The sequence below is a fragment of the Triticum urartu genome, chromosome 3A (assembly GCF_056163025.1).
Source record: "Triticum urartu cultivar PI428250 chromosome 3A, HENAU_Tu73, whole genome shotgun sequence".
NCBI lineage: Eukaryota > Viridiplantae > Streptophyta > Magnoliopsida > Poales > Poaceae > Triticum > Triticum urartu.
In genome coordinates, this window is record NC_141875.1 from 97,784,742 (window position 1) to 97,807,950 (window position 23,209).

The 23,209-nt window shown below is 46.3% G+C and overlaps 2 protein-coding genes across 2 annotated transcripts; one reads left to right on the top strand and one right to left on the bottom strand.

The window, feature by feature from the left end:
- Nucleotides 1-411: 411 nt before the first annotated feature.
- Nucleotides 412-3,824, top strand: LOC125543064 (trichohyalin). The gene is made up of 6 exons (XM_048706313.2): nt 412-751; nt 839-1,073; nt 1,178-1,340; nt 1,434-1,651; nt 1,748-2,120; nt 2,219-3,824. Exons 1-6 carry the CDS (start codon nt 593-595, stop codon nt 3,570-3,572), a joined length of 2,502 nt encoding a protein of 833 aa, XP_048562270.1. The 5' UTR covers nt 412-592; the 3' UTR covers nt 3,573-3,824.
- Nucleotides 3,825-3,979: 155 nt separating this feature from the next.
- Nucleotides 3,980-8,156, bottom strand: LOC125525042 (coleoptile phototropism protein 1-like). The gene is made up of 3 exons (XM_048690062.2): nt 7,175-8,156; nt 4,463-4,786; nt 3,980-4,387 (listed from the first exon to the last, which is right to left on the bottom strand). The coding sequence occupies exons 1-3, from the start codon at nt 7,961-7,963 to the stop codon at nt 4,118-4,120; spliced, it is 1,383 nt and encodes a 460-aa protein (XP_048546019.1). The 5' UTR covers nt 7,964-8,156; the 3' UTR covers nt 3,980-4,117.
- Between the last annotated feature and the right edge of the window lie 15,053 nt (nt 8,157-23,209).

Consider the following 23,209-nt stretch of genomic DNA (forward strand, 5'->3'; position numbering starts at 1 on the left):
CACGGATTTCAAACCGGCCGAAACAAACAAAACCATGGGTTTTAAATCCATCTGTGGGTGTGTGGACCGGCTGCCGTCCTAAACAAAACTCCGCGGCGCCCACTCTGCACGTTGTGTCCTTCTGACACGCACGGATCAGTCATTCAATGCCAACTCATCAAAGCATTCCCCACATCAATCCGTAATTAATCGTCGCCATAAATAAGGAGAAAATAATACGCGTATACAATCTCGTACTACGTATACTCACTACTGTACGTAGTGTACGCCAGCTGTGCACAGTACGCACTTGCCGTCCGCCGCCCCACCCCACAAGCCAGACTCACTCGCCCCCGCCCCACGTGCCCCCTCACGTGCCGAGTTTGAACCAGCCCCAACCCAACGGCTCTCGCCGTCCGTCCCCATCCGTGCCGACCGTTGCGCAGAGAGACGCAACGCTCCTCCGCTCCGGCAGAAGAAAGCCAAAATAATCAGCTGTATTTCACCGCTCCGCAGCCCGTACACACCTCAGTCATCATCAGGCACCTGATCCCGATTCCCGACACATCAGTCAACATTGCTCCGTAGGTTCGCCGGCGGCGTTCGCGGATCGATGGCGGCGTTCACGGAGGAGGAGAGGGCGGTGGACGACGCGCTGGGCTACCCCAAGGCCTACGCCAGGCTCTGCCGCGCCGGCGGGGGCGCGCTCGGCCTCCCCTACGCCCACGGCCCGCCCGGCGCCTTCCTCCCCTACGTCCTCCAGCCCCACGAGGTACCTGCCTTTTCTCGCTCGCGCAGATCCACTCGCCCCGCTTCGACCTCCGCCGCGTCGTGATCTGATCTGGTCTGGTGCGTGCAGGCGCTGCGGGCCAAGGAGCTGAACGAGACGTTCCCGGTGGTGGACGCGGAGGCGGCGCCTACCGCCAACCCGCGCGGCTTCGCCAACCTGCTCTGGAAGCAGCTCGACCACCTCGGCAACGCCGGCTTCGACCCGGCGCTCTTCCGCGTCGACGCCTACGGGAACGTGCTCTACCTCCACGCCGACGCCGCCTCGCCCCTCGCCTGGGACGTCCACCACTGGTTCCCCTGCGCCAGTAAGAAGGATTTTACTACATGTTCCTTGCTGGTTCTGAATCTACCACATGGTTCTGAACTCTGACGGACGGTGGACGGATGCTTGGTTTTCCTCGATCTGCAGGGGGAGGGAGGACGGTTCCGAGCAACCTGCGGATCATGCAGCTGCAGGCGTCCAGGAAGAAGCACAACAAGCTGGAGTTCCTCGTCCCCTGGTGGGATCTGCAGCTCGGCATCTCCGTCAACCAGTTCCTCTCCATCTTCGCCTCCAAGAACACCGACTTCAGGTGAGCTCCTGTCCGACGCCCTTTGCTCACCCTGAGTATACCAACAGGTTTCAGGTGGACAGACGGATTGTTCTGAAACTGTTGTACGTGCAGGAACAGAGCATTCGCGTTCCTCTTCGCCGACGGGGCCAACGAGGAGCTGAGCTCGCTGCAGGCGGTGGAGGCGCACGCGTTCCCGCACCATTTCGCCGAGATGAAGAAGAAAGTAGGCCTCGCGCCCGCCGCCATCGTATCCGCCAGGGGCTCCGACAGTTCGGTGCTCAAATCAGTTGACGCCAACAGACCAGTGAGGTCCAATTACCCCCTGATCGGTATGCGCTTGTCAGAGAATTTCTTGCATTAATTTCCTGGTTTTCGTCACATCTGCATATGAGCTATGGATGATTGAGGGGCTGCTTTTCGTGTAGCTGCAAAGAAGTTCTCCGGCGAGAAGGACGAGAACCTGGCCGCCCACGGCCATGGTGGTAACTCGATGATGAAAGAGAACAACAACCCAGATGTTGACGGCTACATCAGCAATCCTTACCTGTCCATCGTCATGGCTAGGGACTCGCTGAGGCAACGAGAAGAGGCCAAGAAGAAGCAAGCTGAGCTCACTGAACTGGAGAACGAGGTGAGCGAGATGCAGCAGAAGAATGAGGAGGAGAGGGTAGCCATCCAGGACCTGGAGGCTCAGCTCATCAAGAGGCGTCGGCGAGTGGAGAAGTGCCGTCGCTTGGCAGACGCCCAGGCCAACTACAAGACAGTGCTCGAGAAGATGATCAGAGACGCCATGCACCAGTAAGGAGGATGATCCTATAAAACCAAGAGCTGCTAGTTTCTTTTGAAGAATCTTGATTAGCTGGTGCTAATTTTTTTCATTGTGGTGCAAAATGCAGGAGCGTTGTGTACAAGGAACAACTCAGGCTGAACCAGGCTGCAACCAGTACTCTGATGGCGAGACTGGAGGCACAGAGAGCAATGTGTGACTCATCTGAAACCGAGCTCCGCAAGAAGTACCAGCACAGGGATGATCTGGAGAGGCAGGTGAAGCCTTTCATTGATCAAGCAAGGAAGAGGTACCGGGTCGACGATGAAATCCCAGAGGAAAGGCAGTGTGAGAGTTTCAGGTACTTGCCAGAAAGAGTATCGAGGAGCAGCCCTCTGAAACAGGAGCTGAGGGTTTTCTTGGAGGAGGCTCAGAGGACTTCAGATGCATACATTAACCTGGAAGGGGAAGAAATTGGAGAAGGGACTTCAACAATGAGTTATGTCAACACTGAGCAACCTTCCAAGGTGATAAGCTTCCCAAGAAGGTCCATCTCCACTGATGAAAACAGAAGTTACACTGAAAGGGGAAGAGCATCGGTGAGGGAGAAACTAGAACAATCGACGATCAGAGAGCGGCACCGTAGCAGGGGAAGGGAAAGAAAGGAGACCATGGCATCAAGGGGTGTTGGTACACCTATCAAGTCAAGAGATGGTAAGGGCAAGGCAGCCATGCTCGAGTCCGAGACCGAAAGGTCTCATCATGCAAGCCAGACAGTCTCATTCCCAAGGACCCCCTCAGTTCCACCAAGTCCTCCATATAGAGCGACCGGCGTGTACGGGGCGCCGAGGTACCACACAGAGCAGTCACTGCCAGTCCAAAAGGATGATGAAATGCTTCATCCTCGACGTGTTGCCAGATCAGAAGACAATGAAAACATGAACTACAGAGGCAAGGGCAATGTTGATAAGTGGCTCCACATGCTCATGGAGGACCAACAAGAAGGGAATGAAGCGGCGTGCCGTTCCTCGGAAGACCACAATGCCGCCGAGGAGAACGGTTCGGACGATGAGCAGGAAATTCAAAGCAGAATCGATGACGAAGACGAGAGCTGCAGGAATGAGATCACTGAATGTGTTGATGAGATCACTGAATGTGTCGACGAGATCGTCGACGTTGGTGGTGAGAGTGCTGCTGGTCACCATGGCACACCAAGATGCAGGGGTAGCTTTGACATCAAGGAGGAGAAAGTGGAAAGGAAGATATGGTTCCCGAGGTCCGACAGCGGTAGGGGTTTCCGGTCGCTGCCATCCTCTCCCTCCAAGATCCTGGGAATGAGGAGAGGCTCGGACTGTGCAGGCAGGAAACCTAAGGTGGGTGGCGACGATGATCGCAGATACGGCTATGAGGATTCAGTGTCTACAAGCAGCAGCAAGTTCCTCAGCAAATGCAAGCAGGCGATCAAGAAAGCCGTACACAAATGAGGCAATCTCAGCCCTGTGTTTATTCTTTTCCATGTGTGTGTGTTTGTTACATTTGTCTGAAGTGCTATTATTTGTTTCTGTAGCTGAATAAGTTAGTGATGCATAGCTTGCAGACTACTGTCTGAGGTTCTGCCTGTGAAACATTTGTGGTTAGTTTCGTGATCACCCTCATGTGATCACATTGGTGTGTGTGCGTGTACAACTATTTGTTGATCTGTGAAAAAAAGATAGTACCCAATTCTTACATTATAAGTATGTTTCTGTGAGCGAGGCATAGTCTGAAGAACTCTCTGTTTCGCAAAGGTTTGAAGAACTCTGTCAGTAATCTCTGAAACATTTCTAGTAAGTGATCTGCAGCAATCAGATTGGCGTGTGTACGACTATTTCATGATTTGTGAAGAAAGAGAGACTTATAAACTGTTAAATTCATATAGTTCTTGATCTATTAGTACCAAATTAGAAACTGTAATTCTGTAACCAAAGGAGAGACAAATTATGAAGAACCCTAGTAAACATTGAGCGCCGCTGCCGGCTTCAGATTCCTCTCATGACATGGACTTGCGCCACCTGGGGGTCCGCCGCGTCGGCGTGGGCGTCGCCGTGGCCATGCTGGCCCTGCCCTTCTTCCCGCTCGCCGGCGTCTGCCGCTCCATGCCGCTCTCCGAGTCCTCGATCCTCGCGACGTCGCCGCCCATGCCGCCGCCGCCGAACCAGAGCGTGCTCCACTTGAAGCCGCCGACGCCGACGCCGCCGCCGCGGCGCCTCCTCTCCGAGCCCAGCCTCTCCACCTGCTCCTGCAGCGCGCTGCACTGCACCTGCAGCCCAGACATGTCACCGTTAGCACCTGATGAGAGCTGCCGTCGGAGTTGGAAAATGTCCGGCGAACGCACCTGGAGCCTGGCGACGTCCTCGCGCAGGCGGCGCATCTCCTGGTGCTGCGCCAGGGCCTCGCGCTTGGAGGGGCACCGGCCGCTGCCGGAGTGGAAGTCCAGCGCCGCCGCCGGGCTGCAGGGGACCCTGGCGCCGCTGAAGGAGGCGCCCAGGTCGGCGAGGCGGTTCAGCTTGCCGTGCTCCGAGAAGAGCACCTGCATCACGGAGCGCACCGTCAGCCGGTCGTTCTGGACCGCGTGCGCCGCCGCCTCCGCCGACAGCTTCCGGGGGTCGATCAGCCTCCACAGCGACTTGCGCTCCTCTTTCCCGGCGCCTGGGTGTGCCTGGTACATCAGTCGAAATTGGAAATGAACAACTTCTCGTGATGATTTTTTTATGTAATCAATCGTCAATATTATGGGAGTACAAATCCACTCATGTCCTTCAACCATCTAGCGATGAATATAAGCACCGGAATAAAAGGAAGGGCGTCGCCTTGTTGCCCTCCGTGACTGAAGTCGGACAAACTTTGTTGCGGTAGAAAATCGTGAAGTCGTCGTACTAAGGTCGCATATGACCAACACACTAGAATAGCAACCGTCACTTATCCATATACACACGAACGCAAACTAGATCTAAGCGGATCCACCAAAGACAACATCGACTGAATCACACGGATCCGTCGGAGACACACCTCCACACACTCTCCGACGACTCTAAACGCACCGTCAGGATGGGGGTGCCAAGTAGGGAGAACCATATTTCATCTTCAAGGAACCGGTGCAGTTGCCGCTTCGCCTTACTAAGTAAGACACAAACCCTAACCATATTAAAAAAACATTGAAACCCTCCCGCCGGCAAGAGCTGGGATTCGTCGCACGTCCATGGACCTGAGGCCACAAGAGGTGAAGCAGATCAGTGCCGACCACAAGGAGAGGCAGGGAACCCGATCGCCTGTTCGCTTCGGGTCGCCAACAAGGCCACAGGAGATGAAGTAGATCAGCGCCGACTACAAGAAGAGGCTGGGAACCCGACCGCCTGTTCGCTTCGGGTCGCCAACAATAAGGAGCATATATCGGTTTTGCAGGGAAATTTGATCATCCGCCACACTTTTCCCCCACTTTGATAATTTCCCTGGAGAAGGATTCGTGGGGCCCCGACCTCCATTGACACAATATAGGTCAAACTATTTAAACACCCTAATAAAAATGCGTATGGTCCATAGGCCTAAGTTTTGCATGGTACACACCTTCCCCCACTTTGCTTATATGGAAAAAATAAATCGTCCTAAGTCGATTTTGTCCTAGTGGTTGGATAGAAATTGAACGGTTGGGCACTCTTCTTCCTCCTCTAGCCCACCCTTTCGGGGATTCTTCGGATTGTAGGAATTTATAAATCTTTTTTTTTGCGGGTCATGAGTTTATAAATCTTGAAATAGAAAGAACGTAGGATTGTGATGCCACGCCCAATGAATTGCAACATGATTTTTTAAACACATGAATTCTATAAGATTTCAGAGAATTGAGGCGTCAGAGTAGAGAGAGATAAACCTGATATTATAATATAAATTCAGAACATCTAGTTAAACCAACTAGAGGTGAACCAAGCGTTTACCTCTAGTTAAAAGACAGAGAAACTGTAAAATGCCAACATTGAACTGAACATGATTCAGTCAAGTAATTTTTTAAAAAAATTAACATCTTTTCTTTTGCTTGTCCTAATTTTGCACGCGAATCCGCCTCTCTCCAGAGAGCAGCAACGCATGACAACTCTAGGGATGGATGAATATGATACGGACAACACAACGCTGTGAAATGCGAAGAACAATGGAGCAGCGGATGACATCCACCTTGATTTGTCGGGATGCATTTCGCTCCGAAAAGCTCTGAACTTGTGATACGCATGCGGCAATGCCCATGAAACTAAAAGATGAATCGTGTCTGCATGGCAGCCATATATGGCTGCAAGTATCTACAGAACATGCTCTGGCCGTGCCTGCAAGATCCCCAGTCTGACAACTTCGTCCACACATTATGAGATGAATCTGAAGGGAATATTGCACTGTAGTAAGTTGTACTGTGAGTGTGAGCACTGAAGTTGCTACCAGGACTCGGGAAAACAAAGGACAAACAGTGTCGTGGATGAGAACAAAAGGGCACCGGAGTATAGATATGCGTGACAACAGGCAACATTTTGTTGTGTAGCAGTCGGAGCTCCCGTGACCGAACACACCAACAGGCATAGTAACTCCGGCTAATGATGAGGCATTTCCAGTTTGGTTTTATGACAAAATCTCCTGGCGTCTGCGACAGATGAATGAATGCGGACGGGAATGTAAAACAGTGTTTTCAACTGTGCGTACTCTACTTGCGCGATTCTCCCCTCGTTCTCATGTACTCCCTCTCTCTCAAAATATAAGAAAACATTTTTAACACTACACTAATGTCAAAAATATTCTTATATTATGGGATGGAGGGAGTATTTTTGTTAACCGTATCACTTTTTTTTTGTTATGATCTTTATGCCATCATGGAGATTACTCTATACTCATGTATTTTTACCCAGCTGGTGCGCTGTCCCATGCAAAATGTAGTGGTCAAACGCAGAAACACTGTACTACTGCGCGCCTCACAAGTTTTCACGCAGTCTTCTGGCCATTGACCCAAAGTACAAAGCGCAATATCGTAGAAAGATAAAAATGGAAACGGAGTTAAGCATGCATGCATGGTCACCTTGAGGTAGGTGTCGACGGCGCGGTAGAGCGCATCGTCGGCGGCGCGCGCGTGGGCGGGCACAGCGCGGGCGAGCTCCTCGAGCTCGGCGGGCCGCAGCTCGGCCTCCAGCGCGGCTTCCGCCAGGTACGCGTCGACCAGCCTCGCCACCCTGGCCCCGGCTCCGCCGCCGGCGCCCTTGCCGCCCTCCTTGAGGAACCCGCGCACCAGCCGCAGCACCAGCGGCACGTCCAGCAGCGTCGACCCGCCCGGCGCGTGCCCGAACGCCGGTATCATCACGGCCGCCAGCGTCGCCTGGTCCAGCCGCCGCGCCGCGCGGGACTCCAGCTCCCGCAGCAGCGCCGCGTCCGCGCCCACCATGCTCCCCGCCCGCAGCAGCTTGAGCAGGAAGTCGCACGTGATGCCGTCGTCTGCGGCCGCGCCGCTGGGCGGGTCCGGCGGGAGCGCCGCGACGAGGGTCTCCAGGAGCAGCCGCTTCTTGAGCCACGTGGCGGTGGGGCTCTCCGGGGGCAGGAAGCGGCCGGAGGCGGACGTGGTGGCCACGTCCGGGAGCCACTTGGCGGCGTAGTGGGACAGCACGCTCGGGAGCAGGTCGGGGCGGGGCTTGGACTTCACGGCGGCGACGGTGCGCGCGAAGCTCTCCACGTCGTTGACGCACGTGTCGTCCACGCATGCGAGCACCCATGGCTCCGAGGAGGAGCGCGCGTGGTCGGCGTCGGGGGCCGCCGCCGTGCCGCGAGCGCGCGGCGACGGGGTCCTGGGGCTGTGGCTCTGAGACGACGACTTCATGGCGGGGCGGGGCGGCGCGCGAGGTCGGAGCTCTCAGCTGCTTCAAGTTCACGGCGCGTGCATCGGAGTATGGACCGAAGAGCAGGCGAGGCTGTGGGCGAGAGATGGCGACACCCACCTTTGGAGCTGCGTGTCGTACTGTGTCATATGTGGCTGCCCATGATAATCGGGGGCTGTGTTTTCCGAGTAAATTTCATGGTGGTTGTACGTAGTACTACTACGTGCAAGCTACTACTGTCCATCAATCTCTGGTCCAGCTCCAACAGTGGCATGTGCGTCATCTGTCCTTGTTGGACATGATGTGCTCCCGGGTATATGCATATGCTCATCGCCGTTTGTACAGTACTACACATGTGTAATTAGGTTAGCTCGTTGCCCAACTCTTGCGGAGAGTGTCAATTGTAAATTTTCAGATACGGCTTTGAGGATTCGGTGTCTACGAGCAGCAGCGGCAAGTTCCTCCGCAAATGCAAGCAACCAATCAAGAAAGCGGTACACAAATGAGGCAATCTCAGCCTGTTTATTCTGTTCTATGTGGTGTTTGTTACATTTGTCTGATGTGCTATTATTTGTTTGTGTAGGCTGAAAAGGTTAGCAGCACTGTCAACAAGTCGACAACTAAAAATTAAAGGCGGGGCAGAGCACATCTCCAACCTGCAGTTTCATCCAGCCATTGTATACATTCAAGGCTCATTTGGTTTGGATAAAATCTAAACGTAGGAATTTAAAGTGATGTAGAAATTTGATAGGATAGCACTTGCCACCCTAAGGAATTGACTTGCTTCGTTCCTACACGCAAAATGAGCTTTGAGTAGATGTGTAGTTTCCTCCAGAAGCATAGGAAATGAATAGTATTCCTACGAAATTCTTGTACGCATTTCCTACAAACCGAATGCATATATAAAATTTTTTCCTCTGAAATCCTTGTTCTCATGTTTTTTCTATAAAAATCCTCCAAACTGAATGAGGCCCAAGTGTACTAATGATTGATCCTTGGTGCTTTTGCTTTGAACTATGCCTAACACATGCTGCATTATCTCTCCAGCAGCTCAACTGCCTGGATCGCGAGGAGCACGGCCTTGCAAGGCAACCAGAGGTGGAACAATGATATTTGTCGGGAACTTCACTTGAAAATAACCCTATCCGATAAGAGCATCTGGTAGTAAAATCTAACCAATCTAGTCATCGTCAGACATGTAGGGCTGGCGTTCCTTGCCCACGGATGCAGAGCCAAGATTTGAGCATAGAGTTGCCTAATGTATGAAAACCTATACAATTATCTGTATCCAAGCAAGAATATGTAATTAAATTTTGTGGGACAGACCAAGCAGTGGTTGGTTGTTCAATGTATGAGAAATTATATTAACTACTATATACTTTGAATGGCCTAATATCCAAACAAAAATTATGATGATTTTCAAGTAACTACCCTATAGACCGTATAGTGGTAAAGATAAGTTGAATGTCGGTAGATCCACGACGTAGTTCTCCAGAGTTGAGTCAAGTATCACCTGCTTGTAGAAAAACTTCACCAAGACACGGGTCATGTTTACCGTGCCCATGCACATTGGTATCCCAACACACACATACTTGTCGCATCTATACTTCTTCACCATCTTCTTTGTGTAATCCACCACAAAGGCGCACAATACGATGGTGGAGATGCAAGAGAATAAGGTGTTGTCAATTGTCTCAGTCTACCAAGTGATCTTCATAATTAGAATTGAAATGGATATATTAAATTTGACACACAAAAGCGGCAGGGGTGTTATTTTTACCTCGCATGCGATGTAAACTATCACGGGCGTTCAACGACAAATGAGGAAGGGTGGACAGAAGGTGAAACCATATCGCTTGTTTGCCGCCCAAAATGTGAAAACCACAAGGTTTGTAATGGCAGTCGCACTAAGCAGACAGACAAATCGCTTCATCTGCAATAACAAATAATAAAGTTAATAAAATCCTAACCATCTTGAATATGTAGAGTAATATGACATACAATGTTCAGAGAGGATTTTGGATCCCATCTTAAATGTGTAAAGTAATATTTCCCGCAAAAAATGTGTAAAGTAATATGACATACAATGTACTGAGATGTAGGGCCATAGCTATGTGTATAGTTGAGGGGGCTGTGCCCCCCCCCCCCCCCAGCCTAGGGAAAATCCCTGAAGGATTTTTAGGGACATAGTTAGAAGAAAATCTCCTTGTTAGCCCCCACAAACATCTATACTTTGCATTTTGCCACCCCTGACATCCTAGTCAAGCTCCACCACTGCCGAGATGGCAGGAAAAGTTGCGATGATCACGTAGATGTTTCTCACAAATCTCCATTGCAACCGCACGTCCTCCGACACCACCAGATTTTTAGTGGTTATTTCTTGCATTTCTCCTTCTTCCTCCATTCAAACCTTGCGTGCTTGATCTTGATGGAGAACAAAGCTAGCCGAAGGAAGCAAAACCACGCCTTCTTCCTCCTCTGGTTCATCAATTTGGACCTCGCGTGCTTGATCTTGCTCGCATTAAAATCACCAATGGGAAGAACCACGACTTCTTGCTCCTCTGCTTTGTCCATTTGAAGCTCACGTTCTTCATCTTTCTGGCGGACAGAATCACCCCTCAGATGAATGATGCTTCTTGCTCCTATGTTTTTGCCATTTGAAGGCCGCGTTCTCTATCTTGCTCACGATTAGAATCACCCATGGGGAGAACCACACCTTTTCCTCCTCTGGCCCGTCCATTTGAAGCTCGCGTTCTTCATCTTTCTAGGGGAGCCTCTATTTGTGAGGTACCTAAAAATCATTTGCTCCACCCACTTCTAATCCGGACCATCAGATCTTCATCCAACAACCCAAAATAGAATAACAATGACTGCAACGTGATCCTCGGTGAGCTAGGGAGCAACACACACACAATAAGCAATAATTTATTTGAAATTTAATACACTAAATTAGAACTATTTTAGCTCGTGCTATGCCTAGGTCTACCTTTTAGAGCTTGATTTTATCAAAATAAGTAGCGGGGAGGATGTTTTGGCTCCCGGGCTCATATCCCCCAAAAGAACAAAAAATAGAAAGAAAAATATAAAACAAATCAAACAAATCTTCTTTTTTGAGCAACAAACATGTTCGTGTGTTTGAACCGTGTGCAAATTTTTGTAAGTAAGTGCACTTTTTAGTGCTCTAAGAAAGTCGTTGCTACACAAACTTTTTTTTGAAACATTTTAAACACTGATTTTTTAACTAGGACACCAAAAATGTCAAAGATTTAAAGAACACCGATATTTTCTTTCTTTTTTTCTGTGTAGAGCAGCACAAATGTTATTTCTTAAAAAATGAACAAATTGAGTACATGAACATGTTTGTTGCAAAAAATATCATTTTTTTAGTTTTTACTATTTCTCAATTTCACTCTTCATCAGGGTGCACATGAGTTTGAACTCCAGTTTGAATAGCTTGTAGTGTAGATCTTTTTTTTCTCTAAATCTAGTATGCAATGGAAAACAAATAAACAATCTGGCTTATTTTGGACCCACAAAATATGTTATGCGGACCTTTTCCTTACTCTACAAATAATAGGGGGAACTTATAGGTTATCATGTAATTTGGCAATTCTATCACTCGAAGTGAGCATGATATTCTGAATCACATGTTAATGCTAATAAGAGAGCCTTATTTTGTGGTCACACAACTATGATGAAAGTGATTCTTGCTAATAACAAGATGTTCTGACCTAGAAAACTGGGTACATATAATGATGTTTCAAATAACTGGAATATTAAACAACAAAGCAATAATGTTCAGAGGAAGAACATAAATGTTGTAGTTACATCTGGTGCTACAACTGAATATGCTGAAGTTCACTGCTATATTGCAGTTCAAAAAAAAGGCTCACTGCTATAATTGTGGGAGCTTGTACATCACATCACTTCCTTTAGCATCTTTGTTCTCAAAAGGCAATGATATTTTATTTGTGTGCTCATGTATCATTGTTTTAATGTCAAATTGATAGACTATTGCCATGCATCACTTTTATCCTGAGTTAATACCACATCACATTATTTGATCAAGATTATGCTAGGTAGCAATCAATATCAAAAAAATTGTTGTTTATTATCTACCTACTCGAGGACGAGGAGGGATTAAGCTTGAGGGTGTTGATACATCTCAAGCGTGTCTATGTTTTTTTTATTTTCAAGCTATTATATTACAACTTTTGAATACTTTTTATAGCATTTTATATTATTTTTCTGGACTAAGCTGTTAATTCAGTGCATAGTCCCACTTGTTGTTTTATTCATGTTTTTGATTCAGAAAATCGATATTCGATGAGGTAAAAAAACCTAAGAATTGCATACGATTTGTTTCGGGCAACGAAGGTTCTAGAAAACATCGGAGGGGTGCGAGGGGATCCACAGGGCCTCCATACGCCCAGGCCCTAGGGCGCGCCCCATGGTCACGTGGGTCTCACGAGCACCCCATTACGTCCATTCCACCACCTATAAATCCGATAAATCCCAAAACCCCCAGTACCAATTTTACGCGATTTTTTTCGACACCGCAAGTTCTTGTTTCGAGGAGATCCAATATGGAGGCATGTTCTGGTTCTTTGTCGGAGAGAGAATCCACCACATGAGGCTTCTTTATCAACTTTGTTGCCTCCATGACCATGTGTGAGTAGTTCCCTTAGGACCCTAGGGTCCATATCAGTAGTTAGATGTCTTTCTCTCTCTCTCTCTCTCTCTGGTCTTCAATGCCATGTTGCCTTGAGCTGTCTCAGATGATCGAGATCAATTCAATATAATCATTGGTGTATTTGTTGGGATATGATGAATTGCCACTTTATGATCAGATTGTTCATTGAATTTAATTGAATCTTTTGAGGTTTATTTGGTGTATAATTGATTAGCTTTGTATGATCTTCGATCTATTTCTCTACTTTGTCCAAGTTTGATGGGCACTTCTTCAGAGTGAGTTGTGTATTGTAGTGGGTTCTAATCTTGACGTGATCTATATCCTAGTGCAGAAAGAGACAAGGCACATATTGTATTGTTGCCACTAAGGCTAAAATGATGGTTTCTCATCATATTACTTGATGTTTTACTGTCTACATTCTGTCATCATGTTTATTGCAATGCTCTATTTTTTATAAACTTAATACTTTGAGATGCATGCTGGATATTTATCTTAGAGGAGTGTATTAGTTGTAGATGCAGTTGGATTAGAGTCTACATATCATAGACGTAATTCCTATGAGATTATACCATGAATGATCATACTCATAAATATAAATACTGCAATTTAATCGCTGCCCAACTGTATATTGTTCATCACACCACTTGTCTACTTAAGAGAAATGCACTAGTGAACCAATGCCCCTGGGTTTATTCCCCTTTACTGAAGACAAATACTTTCTTTGCTACCCTGTTGCTTTTGCTTTTACTTGCTGCCTACTATCTTTATCAGTTGCAGTTTAATCTTGTAACTAGCAAGATAAGGGGATTGATAAACCTCTTGATGTGTTGGGGACAAGCTTGTTTTGTGTTTTTCCTGCAGGTACCAGTGACTTTATTTGTTGGAAGAACTCCTTCTAGTTTGATAAACCTTGGTTCTCTAATCGAGAGAAATACTTATTGCTACGTTACTTCACCCTTATACCTGGGGGTTACCCAACCACTCCTACAAGAGAGCAAGCAGGTGGATACAAACCTTAAATGAACTATAATTGTTTGATAATATCTCAAGATTGAGGATTAACTACAAAAAAGTTCTTTAGTTTATATAAATATGAGTGATATCAAGGTTGCACCCTTCTTAGAGATTTTCCAATGCGTTGGAGTAAGATTACCTATTAAGTACCTTGATCTCCACTTCACACTGAGAAGCTGAGAAGGAAGGATATGTAGCCTTTGTTAGATAATGGCTAGAATTACAGGTTGGAAAGCCAATCTTCTTTCTTATAAAGTCAAGCCAGTGTTGATTAGATCCTACCTTGTTAGTATAGAAATTTACATGATCTTCTTTTTAAATTTCTCTAAGTGGGCTTTGAATCTAATTAATAATCAAATGGATAGTTGCCGTTTTCACAAAAGAGGGTAACTGCTTATGGAATGACCCTGGTGGGGATAAAATCCATCTAGATAACTGGCCATCATTGTGTATGAAAAAAGAGTTTGGAGGTGTTGGAGTTCCAAACTTGAATGTGTGTTTATTAGGTTCTGGATTAAACAATTCATTAAGGTTGAGGGCTGTTTGTGGAAAAAGGTCATTAAGATTAAATATAATACTAGGAGTCCTAATATGTTTTGTTGTCATGATGCCTAGCCTTCTCAATATTGGAAGGGGTCATGGGGGCCTCTAGGGCTGTTAAACTAGGATATAAGTGGAAATTTGGTAATGGAAAACATGTAAGATCTTGTGAGGATATTTGGTTTGGAAATTCATCCCTTGCAACTCAGTTTTGGGATCTATATTTCTGTAGTTAACGAGCAAGGTAGAGTAGTAGTTGATGTTTGGGATGGTAGGCAAATCAAGTGCACCTTTAGGAGGACCTTTAATGTTGAGCTTGAAGGAAATATGCCCTAGAGGCAATAATAAAGTTATTATTTATTTCCTTATATCATGATAAATGTTTATTATTCATGCTAGAATTGTATTAACCGGAAACATAATACTTGTGTGAATACATAGACAAACAGAGTGTCACTAGTATGCCTCTACTTGACTAGCTCGTTGATCAAAGATGATTAAGTTTCCTAACCATGGACATGAGTTGTCATTTGATTAACGGGATCACATCATTAGGAGAATGATGTGATTGACTTGACACATTCCGTTAGCTTAGCACTTGATCGTTTAGTTTGTTGCTATTGCTTTCTTCATGACTTATACATGTTCCTATGACTATGAGATTATGCAACTCCCGTTTATCGGAGGAACACTTTGTGTGCCACCAAACGTCACAATGTAACTGGGTGATTATAAAGGTGCTCTACAGGTGTCTCCGAAGGTACTTGTTGGGTTGGCGTATTTCAAGATTAGGATTTGTCACTCCGATTGTCGGAGAGGTATCTCTGGGCCCACTCGGTAATGCACATCACTATAAGCCTTGCAAGCATTGCAACTAATGAGTTAGTTGCGGGATGATGTATTACAGAACGAGTAAAGAGACTTGCCGGTAATGAGATTGAACTAGGTATTGAGATACGACGATCGAATCTCGGGCAAGTAACATACCGATGACAAAGAGAACAACGTATGTTGTCATGCGGTCTGATCGATAAAGATCTTCGTAGAATATGTAGGAGCCAATATGGGCATCCAGGTCCCGCTATTGGTTATTGACCAGAGAGGTGTCTCGGTCATGTCTACATAGTTCTCGAACCCGTAGGGTCCACACGCCTAACGTTCATTGACGATATAGTACTATGAGTTATGTATGTTGGTGACCGAATGTTGTTCGGAGTTCCGTATAAGATCACGAACATGACGAGGAACTCCGGAATGGTCCGGAGATAAAGATTGATATATGGGATAATAGTGTTTGGACTCCGAAAGGGGTTCCGGATGTTTCCCAAAATGTTTGGGTACGAGAACACTTTATTTGGGCCAAAGGGGAAAGCCCACAAGGTTTTTGGAAAGCGCAAAAGGAAGTTTTGCGGAGTCCAGGGGCCAGACGCCAGGGTCCCTGGCATATGGGTCCAGACGCCGGGAACCCTGGCGTCTGGCCCTGGAGTCCGAGAAGGACTCTTGCCTTTCGGGTGAAATCGACTTTGTGGAGGCTTTTACTCCAAGTTTCGACCCCAAGGCTCAACATATAAATAGAGGGGTAGGGCTAGCACCCAAGACACATCAAGAAACACCAAGCCGTGTGCCGGCAACCCCGTCCTCTCTAGTTTATCCTCCGTCATAGTTTTCGTAGTGCTTAGGCGAAGCCATGCGGAGATTGTTCTTCACCAACACCGTCAGCACGCCGTCGTGCTTCCGGAACTCATCCACTACTTCGCCCCTCTTGCTGGATCGAGAAGGCGAGGACGTCATCGAGCCGAACGTGTGTAGAACTCGGAGGTGTCGTGCTTTCGGTACTTGGATCCGCCGAATCGTGAAGACGTACGACTACATCAACCGCGTTGATATAACGCTTCCGCGAACGGTCTACGAGGCTATGTAGAAAACACTCTCCCCTCTCGTTGCTATGCATCACCATGATCCTGCGTGTGCGTAGGATTTTTTTGAAATTACTACGTTCCCCAACAATGGCATCCGATCCAGGTTTTATGCGTAGATGTCATATGCACGAGTAGAACACAAGTGAGTTGTGGGCGATATAAGTCATACTGCTTACCAGCATGTCATACTTTGGTCCGGCGGTACTGTTGGATGAAGCGGCCCAGACCGACATTACGCGTACGCTTACGCGAGACTGGTTCTACCGACGTGCTTTGCACACAGGTGGCTGGCGGGTGTCAGTGTAGCGACCAGACCTCAAACAGTCTGATCTCTGTGCTCCGGTGTCATCCCTGGATCAGTAATGCTGACACCACACAATACTCGTAGGATTTATAGCAGAGTAGCAATCACACACTTATTACATCGAGTGTCTCAAAAGAGAACTTATTATAATAAATATGGCTTAAGGCCATCTAATAACGATAACAGCGGAAGGCTTGGAAGATAAGTGAGTCCATCAACTCCAAAGGCATCACTGAGTATAGAACCACGACCTAAAACTCCTCAATCATCGTCTGAAAAGTCTGCAACATTAATGTTGCAGCCCGAAACGGGTCAGCACATGGAATATGCTGGCAAGATAACACATAGAGAGTAATGGAATGCAACAGCTATACTATATGCATATTTGGCTGGTGGAAAGCTCTATGGTTACAGTTTTTGCGTAAAGCCAATTTTTCCCCTACTTCAAAGGAATAAAATTAATTACTATCATGGTGGTTGTTAAACATTGAGAATGGTTGACAGCATCCTCAATCCCAATTAAGTAACATCATTAAAACCCAACAATATTAATTTTAGAGTAACATGTTGAGATTCACATGATAATCCAGGTACTAGATACTCAAAACGTCCATAACCGGGGACACGGCTAATCATGATTAGTTTGTTACACTCTGCAGAGGTTTGCGCACTTTTCCCCACAAGACTCGATCGCCTCCGTTTGGTTTCTCGCACTACAGGGTGTTTGAGAAACGGATGACCGAGACATAGTCTTTCAGAAGCGCTAGCACCTTACGATCGGGTAGACCGTACCACCTACATCCCCTACATCTGCTAGTCTACCACTGTAAGAGTTCGCACAACTTAGTCAACTATGTCAGAGCCCATAATGGCTTGTGGCTGCACACGGAAGTTTCTAGTATGAATAATCTCATGATCCCTTTGGGCCTGGGTGGCGGTCCAAAAGAAAACAGGCAAGTCCTGGTAACCCCAGGTGCCTCAATCCACCCAGATGTTTGTTAGGTTGCCACCTTAGATAAACCCTTAATTAACAATCTCACATCTGTCATGGATTTCACTCACCCAATCCACGTCTACTAGCATAGCATGGCATAATAAGCAAACGTAGAAGTAACTCCCAAAGGTTTGATAATAAACAGGTAATAGGTACTACCTCATCTACATCCCATCCCACAATTTAATTAGATCCTAATCATGCAATATGTGAGGATTGATCTAATGCAATAAAACTGGGTTGTAGAAAAGGTATGATCAAAGTGTTACTTGTCTTGCTGATGATCCGCGTAACCTAGAGATTCGAAGTAACAGGCGGCGCACTCCGGGTATTCTATCGCAGACAAACAATAAGCATACAATAAGTACTCATCTAATGCACAGATAAAACTCAAATAGAAGATCTAAACAGAAAGTTCAACTTAAGAACCCTGGTTTGCAAAAAGAATCAAATCGAACGAAGCGAAAGAAATCAAACGGCGAAAGAAAACAACTTCGTTCTAGTAATCTGGATCTAGGGCAAATTTTACAGTAGCAAAAACTTGTTTAAGTTGATTATTCAGAAAGAGGGTTTCGAGACAAAACTCCAGGCGCTTGAATCGCCTGATTCCGATAAACGAGCGAAAAGTTATACTAAAACGAAAATCGGATCAGAAATCACGATCAGAAAATAACCGCGGAAAATCCGACGAAAAAGAAAAACGAGGAACAGAGAATTTTTTTTTAAACGGCATGGAAAATGGGGCGGCGGCGAACCTCGAAAGGCGCGCGGCTCCGGCGGCGGCGGCGGCGGCTGGCGGCGGCGGCGGATTAGGGTTAGGGTTAGGGCGCGGTGGCTCTCTCTCCCGCGGGCCTCGGGCGCCTTATAAAGGCCTCGGCCAGGCGGTTTCCTGGCCGGTTACGGCCCGGAGTCGGTTCGGCGCGTTTTTTTTAAAATAATTCCGCTCGGAAGAAAAATAAAAAGAAATACTAAACGGACTCCAAAAATCACGAAATAAATTTTGCCGGGTTCCTAAAATCAAGCCCGATAAAGTGAACATTTATCTGGGCCCAAACTACAACTTTGAAAAACGCGCATTTTTCCTAAATTCAAATAAAAATACCGAAAAACTCCGAAATAAAACTTATTTGATTTTTTTATTAAATCCTCAATATTTATATATTTTGGGAAAGTCATTTTATTCCCTCTCTCATATTTTTATAATAGAAATAATTGATGATAAAATAAATAAAATCAAATGATCCTGTTTACATAATTTGAGAAAACTCAAATTTGTAAATAACGAAATCCCCAACTCTTTCCGTGGGTCCTTGAGTTGCTTAGGATTTTCTAGGATCAAAACCAAAAGCAAAATAAAATATGATATGCATGATGACCTAATGTATAACATTCCAAATTAAAAATTTGGGATGTTACAAACCTACCCCCCTTAAGGTGAATCTCGCCCTCGAGATTCGGGTTGGCTAGAAAATAGGTGAGGGTGGTCTTTGAGCAAATCTTCCTCTCGCTCCCAGGTGGCTTCATCCTCTGTGTGGTGGCTCCACTGAACTTTGCAAAACTTGATAACCTTGCTGCGAGTAACTCGGCTGGCAAACTCAAGAATCTTGACTGATTTCTCCTCATAGGTCAAATTGTTATCCAACTGAATTGCTTCTAATGGCACTGTGTCTCTCAAGGGTATGTCAGTCATCTCCGTGTGACACTTCTTCAACTGAGAAACGTGAAACACATCATGCACTCCGGCCAATCCTTCTGGCAATTCCAACTTGTAGGCCACTTCTCCCATATGCTCCAAAACTCGATATGGTCCTATGAATCGTGGCGCTAACTTCCCCTTAACTCCAAAACGCTTAATCCCTCTAAGTGGGGATACTCGAAGATAAACTCTGTCTCCAACTTCGTAAACTGTCTCCTTACATTTAGAATCTGCATAGCTCTTCTGCCTGGACTGGGCTACCTTGAGCCTATCGCGAATCAACTTCACCTTCTGTTCAGACTCCTTAATCAGATCTGGTCCAAACAACTGGCGGTCTCCAACTTCGTCCCATGACAACGGTGTCCTGCACCTCCTTCCGTACAAAGCTTCGAAAGGTGCCATCTTCAAACTGGTCTGATAGCTGTTATTGTAAGAAAACTCCTCATATGGCAAATTATCGTCCCAACTAGATCCATAATCTAGCGCACAAGCTCTCAGCATATCCTCCAAAATCTGATTGACTCTCTCAGTCTGTCCATCTGTCTGCGGATGAAAAGCTGTACTAAATTCTAGCCTAGTACCTAAAGTCTCATGCAACTACTTCCAGAACTTTGAGGTAAACTGGGTTCCTCTATCCGATATGATACTCCTCGGAACTCCATGCAGACATACGATTCTGGTCATGTATATCTTTGCCAACTTAGCACTGGTGTAAGTGGTTTTTACTGGGATGAAATGAGCTACCTTCGTCAATCGATCAACTACAACCCAAATCGAGTCATAGCCTGAACGAGTCCTTGGTAATCCCGTGATAAAATCCATGCCTAGCTTATCCCACTTCCATTCGGGTATCGGCAATGGTTGCAACAATCCTGCTGGCTTCTGATGCTCTGCCTTTACTCTCTGACATACGTCACAAACTGCTACATACTTCGCAATATCCTTCTTCATTCCGGTCCACCAGAAAATATCCTTCAAATCCAAATACATCTTGGTATTTCCTGGGTGAACCGAATACGGTGAATCATGTGCCTCTTGCAGAATCAACTTCCTGATCTCCGGGTCATTGGGTACGTAAACACGGTCTTCAAACCATAGGGTGTCGTGCTCATCCTCGCGAAATCCTTTAGCTTTTCCTTTGCTCAGTTTCTCCTTTATAGCGGCAATCTCTTTGTCAGTTTTCTGAGCTTCTCTGATTCTATCCATCAGAGTTGACTGAATTTCCAATGCTGCTACATAGCCTCTTGGAACTATTTCTAAACATAGTTCACGAAGATTTCCTACTAACTCCTTGGGTATTTCTCCCCGTCATTAGTGTATTGACATGACTCTTACGGCTCAATGCATCCGCTACTACATTAGCTTTTCCGGGATGGTAATGCAATTTCATATCATAATCCTTGATGAGCTCCAACCATCTCCTTTGTCTGAGATTCAACTCCCTCTGCGTGAAAATGTACTTCAAACTCTTATGATCCGTGTACACCTCACAATGGTTTCCAATGAGGAAATGTCTCCATGTCTTCAACGCATGCACTACGGCTGCTAACTCCAAATCATGCGTGGCATAATTCAATTCGTGAGGCTTCAGTTGTCGTGAAGCATACGAAACAACTCTTCCTTCCTGCATAAGCACTGCTCCAAGTCCTCGATGTGAAGCGTCGCAATACACCTCATAATCCTTGGTCTGATCTGGCAAAATCAACACTGGTGAGGTAACCAAACGTTTCTTCAACTCCTGGAAACTTGCCTCACACTCCTCAGTCCATTTGAACTTAGTATCCTTCTTCAACAACTCCGTCATAGGCTTCGCGATCTTTGAGAAGTTCTCAATAAATCTCCGGTAGTATCCTGCGAGTCCAAGAAAACTCCGGATCTCTCCAACTGTTGTTGGTGCTTCCCACTTGGTCACGGTTTCAACTTTAGCGGGATCTACTGCTATACCTTCTCCAGATATAACATGTCCGAGGAATCCTACTTCCTTCAACCAAAATTCACATTTGCTGAACTTGGCATATAATTGGTGTTCTCTGAGCTTTCCAAGTACCAAACGCAAATGCTCCTTATGTTCCTCTTCATTCTTCGAATATACCAGGATATCATCAATGAACACTACGACGAACTTATCCAAAAACTCCATAAACACTTTGTTCATCATGTTCATAAAATAGGCAGGCGCGTTAGTCAGTCCAAATGACATAACGATATACTCATACAGCCCATACCTGGTGGTAAAAGCTGTCTTAGGAATATCCTGTTCTCGAATCTTCAACTGGTGGTATCCTGATTGCAAATCGATCTTGGAAAATACCTTAGCTCCTTGCAATCGATCAAACAGATCGTTGATCATTGGTAGTGGGTACTTGTTCTTGATCGTTACTTCGTTCAATCCTCGATAATCAACAACCATCCTTAACGATCCATCCTTCTTCTCCACTAAAAGTACTGGTGATCCCCAAGGCGAAGAACTTGGGCGAATATATCCCTTATCCAGTAACTCCTTAATCTGCTTCTTAATTTCCACCAAATCTTTTGCTGGCATCCTATATGGTCTCTTTGATATTGGCCCAGTGCCTGGTAAAAGTTCAATCAAAAACTCAATGTCTCTATCCGGTGGCATGCCTGGCAACTCTTCGGGAAATACATCAGGAAAATCCTTTACCATCGGTACTTCCTCCTGCACAACTCCTGTTAGGCAATTTACTTGGGTCCTCTTTGGTACATGCCGGGATACATACTTGATCCTTCTCCCTTCTAGTGTGGTAAGCAAAATTGACTTACTAGCACACTCAATATTCCCTCCATACTTTGATAACCAATCCATGCCTAATATCACATCCAATCCTTGAGATTCCAATACTATTAGGTCTAAGGGAAAAACATAGTTACCAATCCTTAATGGTAACCGATCACACCATAGACTTGCCACATACTCTGCTCCTGGCGAGGTTACTAACATGGGTGACCTAAGGGCTTGGGTTGGTAGGTTATACTTATCCACAAATCCCCTTGATATGTATGAATGCGATGCACCAGTATCAAAAAGAACGAGTGCAGTAAATGACTTAACCAAAACTTACCTATTACTGCATCGGGCTGAGCTTCAACCTCCTCCACATTAACGTGGTTCACCTGTCCCCTGTTGAAAGGGTTTGGCTTCTTCCCAGAACTTCCATTGCCATTTTGTCCTTCAGGACAGTCATTTGCATAATGTCCTGGCTTCGAACACTTATAGCAAGTGACGTGGCTCAAATCCTTCTTGGCTGGGGTTGATGGGGTGCTGCGGTTCTGTCCATTGCTTCCTCCATTCCCATTACCATTCTTGGTGCCATTGTGATTGTGCGAGCTACCTACTCCATGGGTATGCTAAAAATGTCCTCCTGGTCTAGGGGTAAAACGAGGCTTCTGCTGAGCTCTGAATTATACTTTCCTTGTCCATACTTCCTCTTGCGGTTCTCAATTTGCTGCTGCTTCCCTTCAATCATAAGAGCACGATCAACCAACTCCTGGTAGTTGTTGAAGGTGGCTACCATCAACTGCATACTCAACTCATCATTCAGTCCTTCCAGGAATTTCTCCTGCTTAGCTGCATCTGTAGCAACGTCATCTGGGGCATAACGTGCTAGCTTACTAAACTCCTCCACATACTGGCCAACTATCCGTCCTCCTTGGCGCAAGTTACGAAACTCACACTTCTTCGTGGCCATTGCTCCTGCTGAAACATGGGCAGTACGAAAAGCCTGCTGAAACTGGTCCCATGTGACAGTGTCGACTGGGAAAGTGGCTGTGAAATTCTCCCACCAAGAGGCTGCGGGTCCTTCTAACTGATGTGCGGCAAACTTCACCTTCTCCGTATCTGTGCATCCTGCTGTGGTCAACTCCCTAGCTATCTTGCGGAGCCAATCATCTGCTACTATCGGCTCGGTGCTACTGGAAAATGTTGGGGAACGTTGCAGAAAACAAAAATTTTCCTACTCGTTTCACCAAGATCCATCTAGGAGTTCATCAAGCAACGAGTGATCGGATTGCATCTACATACCTTTGTAGATCACGCGCGGAAGCGTTCAGAGAACGGGGATGAGGAAGGC